Source organism: Boleophthalmus pectinirostris, unplaced genomic scaffold, assembly GCF_026225935.1.
Source record: "Boleophthalmus pectinirostris isolate CB_2022bp ecotype Guang Dong unplaced genomic scaffold, ASM2622593v1 HiC_scaffold_1, whole genome shotgun sequence".
Classification (NCBI taxonomy): Eukaryota; Metazoa; Chordata; class Actinopteri; order Gobiiformes; family Gobiidae; genus Boleophthalmus; species Boleophthalmus pectinirostris.
Genome location: NW_026570970.1, coordinates 17,089,750 through 17,105,948, shown reverse-complemented (window position 1 = coordinate 17,105,948; position 16,199 = coordinate 17,089,750). Strand labels below are relative to the sequence as shown.

The window sequence follows — 16,199 nt, the reverse complement described above, 5'->3', positions numbered from 1 at the left end:
GTTGCCTCATTAAAAATATACCTGGAGTTGTGCTTTCTTTTCATTCACAATCTGTCTGTCTACATCTCCAAAGATCAAAATGCTCTGTTCCACCTTGTGATGTGTGTGATCATGAAGTTGCAGTTTTAAAGTTAAAAGCTCCCTTTTACCTTTTGTTCAGGCTGAAATCATCCAAATGATTCTAGTGAAGATGTATGGAGTTTGAACATCCCAAGAGAGTTTAGACTGAGAGAAGAACTCATTCTAAAAATGCAGCAATTGTGTGTTTTTGATGAGGAAACACATAATGTAGACCAGAAAATAGCATAATATATGGACCCTTAAACACAGAGCTATTTTTATCAGTGAGTGTATAAGAAATAACCGAATGAACATGGCAGGGTGGTTCTGCTAACATACCAATCCACTGATGCAGCGGCCGCAGATGGTGGTCTTGAACTCGCTGTGCAGTTCTTTGACAGCACTGGTGGTGTAGAAGCCCTCTGCCAGCAGGATGATCCCGTACAGGAAGAAGAAGGAGGCAATTCCATAGATGACGTACTGCATCAGCTGGATTCTGTCAGCAAGAAAGATAAGATCGTAATGTTTTTTGTTGTTTTTTCCTCTCAGAGTTTAGTAGCTAGGTCCCAGTCACCGTTAATGGGGGAAATATTAAGATAAAGTCAAAAGTGCTCAACTGTAGTAATTATTCATTCACTTTACACTCTGATGATGAGCTACTACTGTAGTCATAGCTGCCCTGGGACAGACTAACGGAAGTGAGGCTGTCAATCTGAGCCCCTCCCACCACCACTAATCATTTACACACACTCACGCACACACACCCATACACACCACTTTGATACTAGGAATGGTGGGTAAAGTGTCTTCCCTAAGGACACAATGACAGAACTTGGTCCTAGTGGGAGTCAATTGTCTGACCTCAGATTGGGGGACCAGTATATCTTGTATTTCTTAATTTACACAAATTTTTACTGCTCAAAAATATGTTGAGCAACATGTATTAATTATTATGAATGGGGTCACCTCTCCAAAGATTTGATCTGTTTTTGTACTTGGTCATGGTGGCAAGTTTATTAATATACAGTGGAAATAACATCTCCATGACAACAAGCAGGTGGACCATTAATTACACCTATAGAGTAAACTTTGCCAAAATTAATCTGATTATTTAAACTTTTCAAAACATGAAGACTAATGCCAATAGTATCTATGATATGGTTTATGTCATTGATGCAATTTTGCACAACTATTATCTAACACCACTTTGATTAAACAATGTTCTTAAACTCAAACATTTTAGTTTTGGTTTTGTGTGACAAACTGCAAGCTACTTAAAATTAAAACAAGAATCTGCATTTTTATGTGGAAAATACTTGTACCAAATGTGTCTTTTCCATTAAATAACCTGCATGGGCTGATTAATCATCCCCAGATGTGTGTGATGGAGCCAGCAGCTGGGATCCTTTGTGAAGTGAAGCCCGGTGAGGTAACAGGTGAGGCATGTCTCTGCTAACCCCCAGGACACTTCAGCTCCACTCAGACATCAGACACACGCTCAAACCTGGCTTTTGTCACTGGCCTTTTATTCTATAACTCTTTCAGATTTGTACAACCTCCCCATGTTTGGACTTGTTTTAGTGATAAGATAAGGTTTACAGGAAGCATTATCATCTTAGAAGAGGCACGTAAAAGCACTACTAATCTTACATTTGGAGCAAGACAAGAGTATTTTTTCCACATCACCACTACTATATCAACAATGGATTACTTGGATGAGACAAGTCTTAAAATTAGGAGTGGTCTGATATGGATTTGATGTTTTGTTTTTTGTTTTTTTCTTCTATAACAGAGTCCCAAAAGAGTAAAGTTGTGGTTATTTTGTATATAGCCAAGATATATTGTATTATTATATTTCTATATTTTATTTTTAGTTTTTACTTTACTTTACATATGTCTTATTTGAGTCTCTTGATATTTTTGCTGCTTGTTTATGATTATTTAACAATTACATCATTATACAGTATATTGTGATATGTGAGCTATTGTGTCCCCTTGTGGATCAATAGTTTGTTTCAGTTTTTTATACTTTTTATGGGGATTCTGAGAACATACAACTTCTATACCCATTAGAATAGCAAAATCTGAAAGCAAAATTATTGGCCCATTATATAGGGTAATTTCAGCATATAATATTTGAAATAGCTTACATGTCAGTGAGCATGGCATGGTCGGAGGCGACTTTGGAGAAGTGCGTTTCCAGGATGGTGACGGTCCCGGTGAGGGCCACGTGTCCACAGCCACAGAAGAGGGCGACTCCAGAGAAGCACAAGATGGTCGCCACGAGAGACGCGTACGGGACGCCCCCTAAACATTTGATGCAGCACTCGAAACAACCTGCAAAACACAAAAAAATACAAGTTGAAATAACGTATATGGATGTATTTGGTTTGACCAGGTAAGGATTCTTTCTATTGTTTTTAATTCACATCATAACAAATATTTTCTTGGTCCCACGGTGATGGCTCAAAGTTTAAATAATGTAAGTATGGAGATATATCAATGCCCCTTATACCAGGTGGCTGATATTTGGACTTTTTAACATATTAGCTATCGGCCTTAAATCTCATAGCACAGGTCAGTATTTTGTTTTGGTCAATTTGCTGCCTAAAAAATACACACAAAGCTTTATTTTAACTTAAATGCAAAGATATAACTGCAGAAAGTGAGAATACATGGCTTTCTTGTAGTTTTATGGTTAAAAAAAGAGCTTTGGATGAGTTTGTAGTAAATTCAAAAGGCATAATTTGAAGAAAATAATCAAAATCGGTCCAAATATATATAGGCACAGCTCATCGACCATCAGTTTCTCTGGATGCTAAACAATCATACAAACTATAACCCATATCGTCAATCTCTCGTTACTAACATAGTTGCACCCAAAAGCCAAAAGGCTGTTTTGTTTTCATTGTTTTCATTTTTCAAAAAATTACCCTACATTCCAGAAAACATCAATTTTCTCACTAGCTCACCCACGTGTAAATAAATAAATGCTTTCATGCCCCTGGTGAATAAACTGGAATTATGATTACGAGTATCATCCAGTCTTCCAGTAAATAATCATTTGTTTGCCAGGAAGCTTCCATAAAAATGCATTATATAATTTATCAGAATCTCTGTGCCAGTGAATGCCAAGGTCAAACCACTGTGATATCAAACAAGTATTACTCATAAAGGAATACATACAACAATGGCTAAATGCTTGTGTAAGACTGCCCCGTCAAAAAAAAAAAAAAAAACTCGTAAAGCTACATAGGAAACAACATGTCCGGCCTCTTTACAATTCAACACTATTTTAAAGGGCACCAGCAAACGAATGGGTCAGAGAGGATAGTCCACTGCCAAATTATCAATCAATGTTTACTCAGAATCAGGTAACCTACATACACAACCACCATCGCATCCAACCCTGTGTAGAGCCAGTGACTACAATACACATTGCACTGTGAAGGCCCATAGACACTTTACAAACAGCCAGTGAATGCGTCCAATTAGATCCACATGTCTGACAGGATGTTGTCTGTGAGTCATCGGACACCAAGGTCAGTGCCTGTTTACGTGAGGAACACACATTAAACCTGATGCCACGTCGGGAAGAGCCTTTACAATCGCTCTTTGCTCATTAGCTGCGTGAGTGGTATGTTTTTGTTGAAGCTTTGAGCGATAAAGTTGATAACAGTCAAATTAGAAAGATGTGCAGTGACTATTAGCAGATACAGAAGTGGTTGGGGGTTTGTGAAACAGTGCGTGACAGAATGCAGTCTGAAATGATAACTTGGGTGTCAGAGTTTAAAGCTAACAACACTGCAGAGGATAGTGCTGATAGGAAAGGAGGAGGCCAGGGAGAAGGAAAATAAACAAAGAGCCAGTTCTTCAGTCAAATTACATTGTACTCACCTTAAACGAGGTCAAGACATTTTGAGGGATTTAAAATGTTATGTTGCATTCTTTCTCTGTTCCAGTGAAGTTTTACTTGGGTTTTCAAAGTATGAAAAGTTGAATCACAATCTACAGTACAACTTTGGTTCCTCAGATAAGTCTTTCCTTTACAACGTTACACAATTTTCAATGATTTTGGACATTTATTGATTTCAAATGTCACAAAAAAGCATTGCAAAAATTAAATGGTAAATGGAAAGGAACCCCTCTCACACACCATTGGTAAGGAAACCACAAACACATTCATAGTCACCAGTGTATGCAGACAATGAAGCAGAGGGGGGGTTTAAGTGTCTTGCCCAAGGACACAACAGCACTATTCATCTGTGTGAGCTGGAATCGCACCACCAAACTTCAGATCTGTGGACAAATGCTCTACGAACTGAACTACTGTCTCTTGCAAACAGAATAACAAGTCAAGCAACCATATTCAAGCAATACAATTCTCTTTAAAAGTTAATAGGTCACTTGTTTCTATTCTCAGTACAATTTTATTTTATTGTAATTTTGTGGTATTGGCCTTGTGCATGTCTGCTGATACCACCCCAAACCACTGTCCTTATAACAAAAAATACGCAAAACTCAAGAGTCTTTTTACCATGACAGAGCAACTAAAGAGATACACGGCTACCCAGCAATGTGCAGTCAGATGCTTGGTCCTCTCTGTTTGTGTAGTACAGGGAGATCAAAAAGCATTTCTGCCCCAGGATGGGTGAAGAAAAGCAGTTGCCATGACAGCAGGTTAACCACAGCTCAATGACTGGTGAGCCCAAAGCGGAGCAGAGGTGACTCGTACCACAACCCACATCGCACCAAGGCTCACAAGATATTGAGCCCTTATGCAAAGTAAATACAGCATCTTGTTCTTGTATTAGCGGTCACTGTCAGGTAGCCAGGCAAGAGACTTATAAATCAGCAGGCTCTCACAGTCAGGAGCGTCAGACGGCTTCCCCCTGTCACACTACATTCCTGGTCATAAAGTTCGTCCAGGCTGAAAAAGAAAAAATATTTTCCGATGGTTTATTTCTCTAAGGGTAGAAGGCGCGGTAGCTTGTTATGAATCAATTTGAGTGCAATGCTTTTTGGCACGTCAGGGACATAAAAGCTGCAAGGGAGTCCAACTCGGGTATCTGTTTTGCTAAAAAGACTTTGATCAGGTTTGCCCTCGTCCAAGTCCAGAGGCCAGTGTGGAAAAAGAACATATAGACACATGAGCAAAAGAAGGAAGACATGATTTAGGAAAAATAATATGACATTGTAATAATAGCATTTCATTCTGAGTATATTGCCAGTGTTAATACATTAAAAAAAAACTTGCATTTAAGAACTAAATATTAGAGGTCTTAGAGGTCCTAACAAGGTTTGAATTTATGTTTTTGTAGAGATAGCCAAGCATTCATGTTGAAAGTTAATTGAGACAAATAAGATTGAAATAATACAACAAATCGCACTAGAAACACAAGATGAACCAAGTGACATCACCTCATTTTTTTTTTTAAAGCTCTGCAACATTTTTGGGCAAATATGTAAAGCTGATTTATCCAATATGAATTTACAAAAAACTCATCCACAACATTTGTTTACTACTAACTGGATAAGAGAACAGTGTAGTCAAATTTTTGCAGTACCCTATTTTAGCTAAAATGTTCAGATAAAGCTTTATGCATCTATTCTTTATGCCTATTGAGGCTACATTTACATGATGACGGTCTGAACAGAAGACGCAAAAGTGCCGTTGCATCTTCACTTTTTATTCTGCATGTAGACAAATGTGACGTTAATCTGTATGCGACGTGAGTAGATCTGACCAGAGTTTTGCATCTTGGGCAGTGCAGGCGGAAGCGCTACGGCGGAGCGTATTCAACTTTTCCACTCTGGAGGGTGATTACAGATTTTTGTGTTTTTAAGACCCAAAATGCTGTCACCATCTAAACAAAAGGTGCTTCCGATAAATTTTGTTGTTTTTAAGAGTTCTCATGTAAACAGGCTCTTAGGCAGCTGGTTGACCCAAACAAAAATGAGCCTTTGCAGAGGATTTAAGGCCAATAGCCAAAGGTCTATCTACTAATCATAGGTATTTGTTAGCTTCACAGCACGTATAGCCTCTTATATTTTAGCACTATATTCTCAGAAACTTCATTGTGGTGGGTGACCTCTCCTTCTCACCTCCAGTACTCTTAATAAATCCTGGAGGGTATTGTTTTCACAGCTGTACGTGACATGTTGGCACTTGAGTCCAACAGTTCTGAATGACTGGGACAGCACAGACACATAGCATAAGCTGACCACTCAAATAATAATCATTTCACAAAAGAACCATTGTAGACATTCTGTACTGTATTTGACATTAAAAGGACAGTCCAGAATTTTGGACACAGGACCTCATTTCTTAGTTAATCAGAGTGATGGAGACGTGGGGAGACACTTTAAGGTTGCTGGTGCTAGGCTAATGCATGTCAACGGCCATAGTTAGCCTGACACTAAAAACAGTCTTACCCAATCCATAAAGCACCCGAAGCAAATCTGTTACAACACCAGACTGTCGATGTAACTGTCTGTGTTGATAGAATAAGTAAGTAAGTCTTTATTTATATAGCACTTTCACAGACATTTTCTGTCCCCAAAGACGCTTTAGAGAGCATTATTCAGCATTATTCATTCAGCATGTTATATGTATATGTATAATGTTTGAAATAAAACCAACTTTGCGTAGCATGAATCGTCGCATGTTGAGGGACTATTTTCTCAGTGGCAGCGGAATTTTATTTTGCCAGTAAGATAGGTGCTAGATGATATCAGTCCGCCGCTGCCAAGCTTTCTATCAGGAAGTACAACTCACTGCTGCTGCTCTGACATAAATCTTTTAAATGCAAAGTTGGTTTTACTTTCAAAATTATTCTATCAACACAGACATTCACATCGACAGTCTGGCGTAATAATAGAATTGCTTCGGGTGTTTTGTGGAGTGGGTAAGACTGTTTTTAGTGGCAGGCTAACTATGGCCATTGACATGCGCTAGCCTAGCACCAGCGACCTCTGTAAATACAAGGACCGGATGGAATATTTTAAAAAAGTGTCTCCGCACGTCTCCAACACTCTAGCTAACTAAGAAATGAGGTCCTATGTCCAAAATTCCGGACTGTCCCTTTAAAGGTGCATTGTGTAACTTTTCTGGTGGAAGGTCCATCAAATACTTTATCTCTTGCTTTATCTGGAATGTTTCACGGTATAGCATTAACCTTTCTATCTTCAGGGAGACCAAACCAGATCATGTTTTGTTTTTTTAGGTAATTTTGAGCTGTAAAATTATAAAATGTAATAAATGTAAGGTAGAACTAAAGCAATGAGGTTTGACGGACCCTCTACCAGAAAAGTTACATAAAGCATTTAAACTTATTGACATATTAACAATTAAAACAACAAAAACAACAGTTTTCCAGATTGCTCCAAAACTAAACAAGGAAATTTGACAAGTCATAGTCCTAAAATAATCCAATTACATTTACCTACTTATCTGTTTTCATGATCAAATACAAAATTGAGCTGTTTGATAAGAAAACAGTTCACAGTGATTATCTTTGGTTACGCAACAGAAACCAGACTTGCCACATCCACATCACGAGGAGGACAGCAGATAAAGACGACAATGTGTGTGACAAATAGAAAAAAGTCCTGACTCCTCATACAAAGAGCCAGTGTCCAGTGCCAGAGTGGACATTCTGGACAGAGCGGACCCTCAGGGGACAGGGAGAATAGCAGTGAGTCTTCCGGCACACAAGAGGAGAAGTGGATTGACCCACCGCAGAGCTGCATCCTGTGTGCTTTTCCAACACTCAACACTGCAGCCACAATGGACATAATGCAAATAATGACGTTTCACTGAGTCAAATCGAATCAAAAGTTTCATTCAAAGGTTTTTTTTTTTAAATATATATATTTACTTTCTACATTTAATATACACACAGAAATCTTCAAATATACAAAGTAAGAAAAACTGTACTAAATATTTTTTGACAAAGTAGGGGTGTGTAAAAATATCAATATACTGTAACGTTTAATGTGATGATACAGTATCGATATCGTGGGCTGCTGTATTGATATATATCGCCAAGAGAACTTTTTGGTATATTTTACTTAATTATTTTATTACAGCACTACAGTTTTGTTGCTTGTTCAGGGGAAGGAAACTCATTTAAGCGACACATTTGACATTTTCACTGTTTTAATGATTAAAATGGGTGCGTTTAAAAAGAAGTGGTTTAACAAAGACTTTTGGAATCACAACCATGATTTAGCCTTTACTTTTTATCAATTCGTGTCGAATTGATTTGAAATATATCGTATTGAATCATATCAAATCGAAAGCTCACTGTATCGAGATATATATCGTACTGTGGCCTGTGTATCGAGGTATGTATCGTTTCGGCAGCTTATTAATGATACCCAGCCCTAATTCAAAGTAAAAGTATATTCATAACTTGTGGGACATTTTGTATACATGACTTCCAGGCACTATGTAACTTTCTGGTGTGGGGTACCTACTTGTTGCTGTGGAGACGTTACTGCTTTGCCTGTAATGTTCCACAGTCTGGCATTAAACTTATTTATTTAGAATGTATTAAGTCACATGTTCTAACACTCTGAAAACATGCATTGTTCCTGTAAGCGGGGTCGCCTCTCCCTAGATCTGACTGTCGTAATGCCATACTGTGGAACATTTCAGGCAAAGCAATAGCATCCCCACAGTGAAAAGCAAATGCTGGAAACAGAAAAGTTAAATTCTGTAACTAGGAGGTGGTCATAAAATACAAGTCACCATAGGAATGTATGATTCAATAACCACTATAATTCTGTAATGACTGTGTTCTCACTTTTGATTGTGGCATTTGAATGGGCCATGAAGGAAGCATTATTCACCGTTGATACAAAGGGGAACAATGTGTGATATAATTATGTTCAGTGTATTATACAAGATACAACAATAGCAAAACAAAAGGCCATGAAAACTTTTTAGCCACACTTTCTCTATCTTGAAGTTTGATTGTTACGAGAAAAGTGACAAACAAGGTCAAGGGACACTTTAAATCTATATTCATTCACACTAGAGTTTGGAGTCTCAATGATTTTGGAAAACTTTGGAGAGTTTTGAGAATGTTTCGAGCTGTAGTTAATTCTGACAAGGAGTTACCACTTTTGAATTGTTTGAAGAGGCGCTATATTAATCTTACCAGTGCCAAAATAATTGCACCAGGATTGTCAACTGCATCAAAAATCAGATACTAATCAATAGTAAAACTAGATACTCATTCAAGCAAGTATCGATACTACGAAGTCACAGTCACAGGATAGACATGAACCTTTCTTGAATAGCTTTAGAACAGATGTGGGCATTGTACAGCTCCTGGGTCACGTACGGTCCTTTGGTTGACTCTGACCGACCCATTTACAATCATTTAGAATTACAAAATAAACATATTTTATAGTTTTACCTCATAAATGGACTAAAATAGCTTTTTTTTTTTTTTTTTATGACATCTTTTGTAAGGCAACCACACTTTTTCATTGCTTAATCATAACATAAACTCTTAACAGTCTTACCAGGTTGTTACCAGGCATTTTGGCCTGGCCCTCCACAATATTTTCTGTTTCTCGTGTGGCCCCATGGAAAAAATAATTGCTCAAAATAATTGCTTTAGAATGATCTTGAGCTGTAACAGTATCACATAGACTAATATGCGCACAAGGCCCACTGTGGAACCTGCCTAGACGACTGAGGGGAATGTTTAATGTTGAAAATCACATCTTATCGTTTAAAGAAAGTGTGTTTATCATGCGTATTGGGTTAATTACTTAGTATTGGAATTTTGAAATTTCAGTAATTTCAGTAACAACACTAATTGCACCCCAATTATTTAAACAGAAATTCAACCTGGAGAGACTCAGACATAAAGAGAAAGTATCAGTAGCTTTGGCTCTCAGACCCCATTAGAATGATGATGATGAGAGGATGAGGAGAGTGAAGGGGATGATGAGAGGATGATAGAGAAGGGGACAATGAGATGATTAGGAGAGAGAGGGGGAAGATGAAAGGATGAGGAGAGTGACAGGGAAGATGAGAGGATGAGGAGAGTGACAGGGATGATGAGAGGATGATAGAGAAGGGACAATGAGATGAGAGAGAGGGGGAAGATGAGAGGATGAGGAGAGTGACAGGGAAGATGAGAGGATGAGGAGAGTGACAGGGATGATGAGAGGATGATAGAGAAGGGGACAATGAGATGATTAGGAGAGAGAGGGGGAAGATGAGAGGATGAGGAGAGTGACAGGGACGATGAGAGGATAAGAAGAGTGATGGGGGATGATGAGAGGATGAGGAGAGTGACGGGGACAATGAGAGGATGAGGAGACTAAAGGGGACAATGAGAGGATGACGAGAGTGAAGGGGGCAATGAGAAAATGAGGAGAGTGAAGGGGATGATGAGAGGATGAGGAGAGTGACAGGGACAAGGAAATGACGATGAGAGGATGAGGAAGATGGGGGTTTAAATTGGGCAAAAAGAGAGCTGGTTGGACGAGGTGGAGGTGCGGCGAGCAGTGGTGAGGAGTATTTGGAGTGAGATGATGAAGACTGAGAAGCAGGTAAACTCTGGAGAAGCTGTGAGGTAGACGGGAGCAAAGTTAAGTCATCCAGGCTGAATTTACACTAACTCAATTTTTGATTACAATTGTGGTTTATTCAAATCTACATTAAAGTTTTAAGAGGAAAACTGACACTACTTCAATAGACACGGTAATTGGGTTTGGTTCTGCTTGAAACACTGTGAATATTTACATAGCGCCGAATTTACTTGTAATCATCATCACAGTGCCATTTTTCTGTCATCTCCAACATTGACTTTCAAGCATCTCCAACTCTCCGACAATTTACCCATTCACCACTCCAACCATTACATCTGGACTCCACTGTCACAACACTGCGCTGAAATCTTCCAACAGCTGAAACCTGCCACGGCGTATGGAAAAATGTCTAATTCTTTTTCCCATATCCACTGAGCACTCCCCCCCATCTGCTTCTACTATCCATTCCTCGACTAACATGCATCTTCATTGCAAGCAGATGTGTGTGTTTACAGCTAATGCTAATGTATTGTTGTTTTGCTGCACTGTAGAGAGAAGCTGCCAAAACACCATTTATGAAAACTGCAGTCTCATTTTCCACACTTTGAGGGGAGACCACGCTTGCACACTAACTATAATGGCTTTAATGGGTGCTCATGAGTGGATCAAATATGCGTGTTGGACAATTTGTCAAAAGTGCATTGTTTACCATTCGAAGAGGCAAACTCAGATCTATTGCTGGATCTATCTGGTGACAGCTGAGTGGAAATTCTACAGTAATAATGCCTTGTAATTGCTTTAAAGTGGAACAAAACAAGCAGATGAGTGCAAATGATAAGTGGGGTTTCTATTTGACAGCGACAGAATTGGCTCGTACGAGTTTATACAGACCGATGTAGCAGCACTGGTACTGTCAGCGTTCTTTACGAGGAGACAAGGGGCCCAAGGGATTTAAGACACTAACCATGTAATCACAGCAAAGAAGAGCCACGATGGGGACCCTTGTTGTTCTCTCTGTTCTCATTTCCCGTCTGGCAAGGTAATAAAGTCATAACATGTCAAAACCTGGAGGAGGATTGGGGTTGCGTTATTAAAATAGATCTAATTGAAAATGAGACCTGCTCAAAGAAAGTTTAAGTAGAACTGGAATATGGCAAAACAACAGTGCAAATGGCAAAACGTTGCTATTTTAATGACAGAAAAAGAAGACTTAAACCATCTGTATTGTTTAATTTCATTTGTAAATAACAGCTAAGTTAATTAAGTGCGAGAGTATAATACAAATTGCACATTCTGAAACTAATTAACCAAATCTGAACACTTAATGTGAAAGTGTGATTTTCTAAAAATGAATTAAACCAATGTTTATTTAATTAAGCATGCTTATTTCTTCAGTAAGAACACTGAGTAACTACGAGTCATGTGCCTTCACTCTTAATTAAGTCATTGTCTGTGTCAATTTGGTTATTTTTCAGTAATTTCATAGCAAGCGTTACTACTGCTGAACATCAGATTTTCAGGCAAGAATATTTCCTTTGTTGTCTTTGAACTGCTGAGTAAAAGAAATAATGTTGTCACTTAAAAACACACATCTTTGGACAATTATTATGTGGGTTTTTCGGTATGAGTATGTATAATCTATCTCCCTGGAAGAATGACACTTGGTCTACCTCCTGCCCTTAGGAGATAACCAGGTCAAGGATCATTACACCTTTGAATACAACCAGCCATAATAAAACGCCTACTCTTCTCTTTTGATTTATAGCTTTAAAAGTCTCAACAAAAGGAGGGCCATCCAAATCTCTGTCTTTTATTTGTTTTATTTATGTGTTTACAGCTGTCAGTTTATCTGCCTGGTGCTGTTCGGTTCATTTATCTCCATCACTGCAGAGCCTCCTCATAAATCAGCCCCACAGCTCAGACCGTGCTGTGGAAATGAAGATACAGGTTCTTGAAAGTGGTAAGCAAATGACTGCAGTCCAAATCCAGAAGTAGCAAACAAAATCTACTATGCACAGTATATATTAGGACAAATATATATCACTTTAGCCTTTATATGAGAGATTATAAAAAGGGTGAGAAAAATAGCAATTAGTAGAAGGTGTTTCCAAGTCAAATTTGATTATAATAACATCAGCCATCAACAACAATGTGGACAAATAATTATTGTAATAAGTTAGCAAGAACAAAAAAGAAAAAAGTAAAGGCACGCAATGGCATCAACAAGTGAGTTTTGTTGCAATGCAGTGAGATGAGCTAATTCAACAAAACGCTACAAGTTAAAAGGTGCATTGAGTAACTTTTCTGGTGGAGAGTCCATTAAATGCTTTTCTCCATGGAGATGTTATTGCTTTGCCTGGAATCTTTCTTCTGAGCTATAAAACTTTAAAATGTAATAAATGCAAGTTAGAGCTGTTTAATGTCATACTGTGGAACCTTCTAAGCTGAGCAATGACATATGGATGGACCCTTCAACAGAAAAGTTACACATCGTATCTTCAGTTACGACAAATTGTCATAAAAAAATACTTATTCCACAAATCATTCCAAATATAGAAGTTCTCAGTTGATGTACTCTCTTTAATAGCTCTATTTACAGCAACTAAACCGTAAATCCTTGAGAAACAGTCCCTGGGCTCCCCTTTGGCCTTCGCTATTTGAGAAAGTGGAGTGAGTGTGAATAGCAGTTTGACAGAGGCACCTGAATGGCAGCTCGGTGTGGACTGTGGAGAGGCTGCAGTCGGGAGACAGGGGACCCTTGAATTGGCTGAGATTTTTTACTCATGGCCTAGTTTCACATTTCCCATGATAGCACAATCAAGACAGTGTGCCAAAGCAGGTTTAGGGGATTATTTGAGGACTAAAAGTTATTTAGAGGAATAGAACTAAAACTTGAAACTTAAAGTAGATCTCCAAAAAACTTAGAAATAAATGTACTTTTCCCTTGCCAGGATTTAAATACTAATCTTCAAGTTGAGCTGTAAATACTCAATGTTTAAGCAGCACCAACTCTATTATTACTCCACTAATCCACTTAGTCAAACCCCTAACTCTAACATATTGATAATAATGTGTTTATATGTGTTTATATAAGATATCTATAAATGGGACAAAGTTGGGTTTTTCATTTTAGAATGGCCTTGATCTTTAAGAGATCACATGATAAAAAAACAAGATAATAAAATGGCTTTCATTTGGAGCTGAATATTGTATTCTATAAAAAAATAAATGTTTTTACTTTTATAGCATAAAACACTGCATACAGCATTGAGCTTTTACCTTAGTATTGAAATCGAGTTTGCATTTGTGACAAAACTAGACTCCATATGGTCCGATCTTGAAGCAGTACCAAGAAGAAACGGTAGTTATGAGAGTAAGAATAGCTATGTTGTTGGCCATTCGTAGCAAAAAAAAAAAAAAAATGCTTAGAAAAGTTCAAGTCCAAAAGTAGAAAAAGGTCATTGAAATGTTAAAATGTAATTTGTTTAAGAAGGATCAAATCTGACAGGCCTACAGCAGATAAGGTCACAGTTATTTAGCGCCATATGCCCTCTCCTCCACTAGCATACATTAGCAACATGCACTGAGCTGCTTTCCATCTGGCCACTTCAGAAAGGATGTAGGAAGCGAGAGAGAGGGCTGCTACGTTTCCATGACAGGGGAACAGCGCGTCCTTTGGGCTGATGTGAACAACAGAGGAAGAGGGACATTTAAATCAAGGTAGAATGTGTAATCTGAGAGGCACAAGTTTTTAAAAATAACAGAAGATGGATGAGTAGAGAAGAGCAGACAGTGCAGGAGAGAAGGAAAATAGGACTTGGTGAGAGTTTGTTTGGCAACAGCCGTCGGTAGGGACCCAGGGGCATGCTAATGAGGGAGAGAGAGGTGGGGGTCTTCTCACGGACAGAACAGCGCATAGAGGGGGGCACGGGGGGGGACAGAGGAGGGGCACAAGAGGGGGGGTGCTTAAGGGGTCAAGGGAAGTGAACTTAGTAGGGATCCCACAACAAATGCACAGATATTCTTGAGTTTCTCCACTTCCAACATTCAGTCTTCACTACACGATGTAACTTTTCAAGTGCTGTTGTCACTTCCTAACTTGGAATGCTCCTCGGTATGGCCTTAAAGGTGCACTGCACAGCTTTTTGATGGAGGATCCACCACCTGCTTGTCTCCATGGAGATGTTATTGCTTTCCCTGAAAGGTTTCATGGTATGAAACATTTCCATCTAGCATTTCAAAATCTGTGCAAAATACTTTTACTTTTTACTCTCAAAGAAAACAGGCACTTTAGTTCTTTTGCTTAAGTAGATTTTCTCATGTGATACTTTTACTTTCACTTGAGTGATTTTCTGCTCCAGTATCTGTAGTTTTACTTAAGTAACAAAATTGAGTACTTCTTCTCCCACTGAGAAAATCCAACAAGTCGCTGCAAAGAGGGCAAAAAAAATCAGGCCATCCATCTGCAAACTTTTAGACAGCATGGACAACAAAACACTCAAGTTTATAGCGCTCATGTAAAAGGAAATGCCAAACGCATGACTGGGCCTAGAACCACAGAGGTTTTATAAAGCCGACTACAAAGGAAACACAAGCTTTGTTTTGGAAATTATGATACATGAAGGGACCATGAACAACATCCTTTGACCAAATTTTCAAATTCAATCAATCAATACACTTATTTTGAAAACGGACTTTAAATGATTTTCATCCATTCCAAATACAGAAGATTATTTCTCAGTACAACTCAATGCATTTGATATAGTGTACCATTTGCTGCAATGCACATATATTTGCAATAAAGTATGGCAGGTCACATGACGCCGTCTCAGAGGCCCAGTATTTTTTGGTAACAGAAAACTAAAACCATGCACACATTAGGCCTGTCATGATAACACATTTTAAAGCACGATATATTACTATAGAGATATATTGTGATAAGTGATAATACTGAAACTATATTATGCCTCTGATAATAATCACAATAAAAACATTTTAAAATATGCACTATGATTAAAGCTGCAACAAATAAATAGCCAAATTAAGCAATAATTAGCCACAGAACTTTAATTACCCCCAAACTAACCTGTGCACTATAATTACTATTGCAAGATATTTCTTTAGGGGATATCTGCTTGGTCTGTCTTGATAATTACAATTGTAGAGATCTGTGCCTTAATATACTCTATACAGTACACACCAAAACTGCACTCACTTTCAACCCTTTGTCAAGAAAAAACATGAATCTAAATGTTGGATAGGAGCAGCATCTTTGCCTGGTTTTTCTCCCACAACCAAGCTATAATATTGCCTCTCATTAAACACAGAGTTTTTGCAGATATATTGTGCTTTAGCATTCTTAACCATTAGGGGATCATTTCCTTGCATTAATGTGAGCACAGTCACCACATGTGTGCAATCTCGGCCAAAATTTGAACTCATGTTTTCCCCCTAAACATATTCTTTTATTCATTCCCACGATTTCAGAAGGTTGGTTATATACAGACAGATGGTGATTTATTTGAGTGGAGGGAGGATTTAACTGTTCATGGTGTTTTGTGATATCTAAAGTGGTGAACAAG

The 16,199-nt window shown here is 38.3% G+C and overlaps 1 protein-coding gene across 2 annotated transcripts in view; it reads right to left on the bottom strand.

Moving 5' to 3' along the window:
• Positions 1–16,199, bottom strand: part of gpm6bb (glycoprotein M6Bb) — a 37,418-nt gene that overhangs the window by 5,877 nt on the left and 15,342 nt on the right. For both annotated transcript variants that reach the window (XM_020939098.2, XM_020939099.2), the window contains exons 2-3: positions 2,211–2,397; positions 400–556 (exon numbers count right to left, since the gene is read on the bottom strand). In XM_020939098.2, coding sequence (XP_020794757.1) covers positions 400–556; positions 2,211–2,397 — 344 coding nt within the window. The remainder of the gene's footprint in view (positions 1–399; positions 557–2,210; positions 2,398–16,199) is intronic.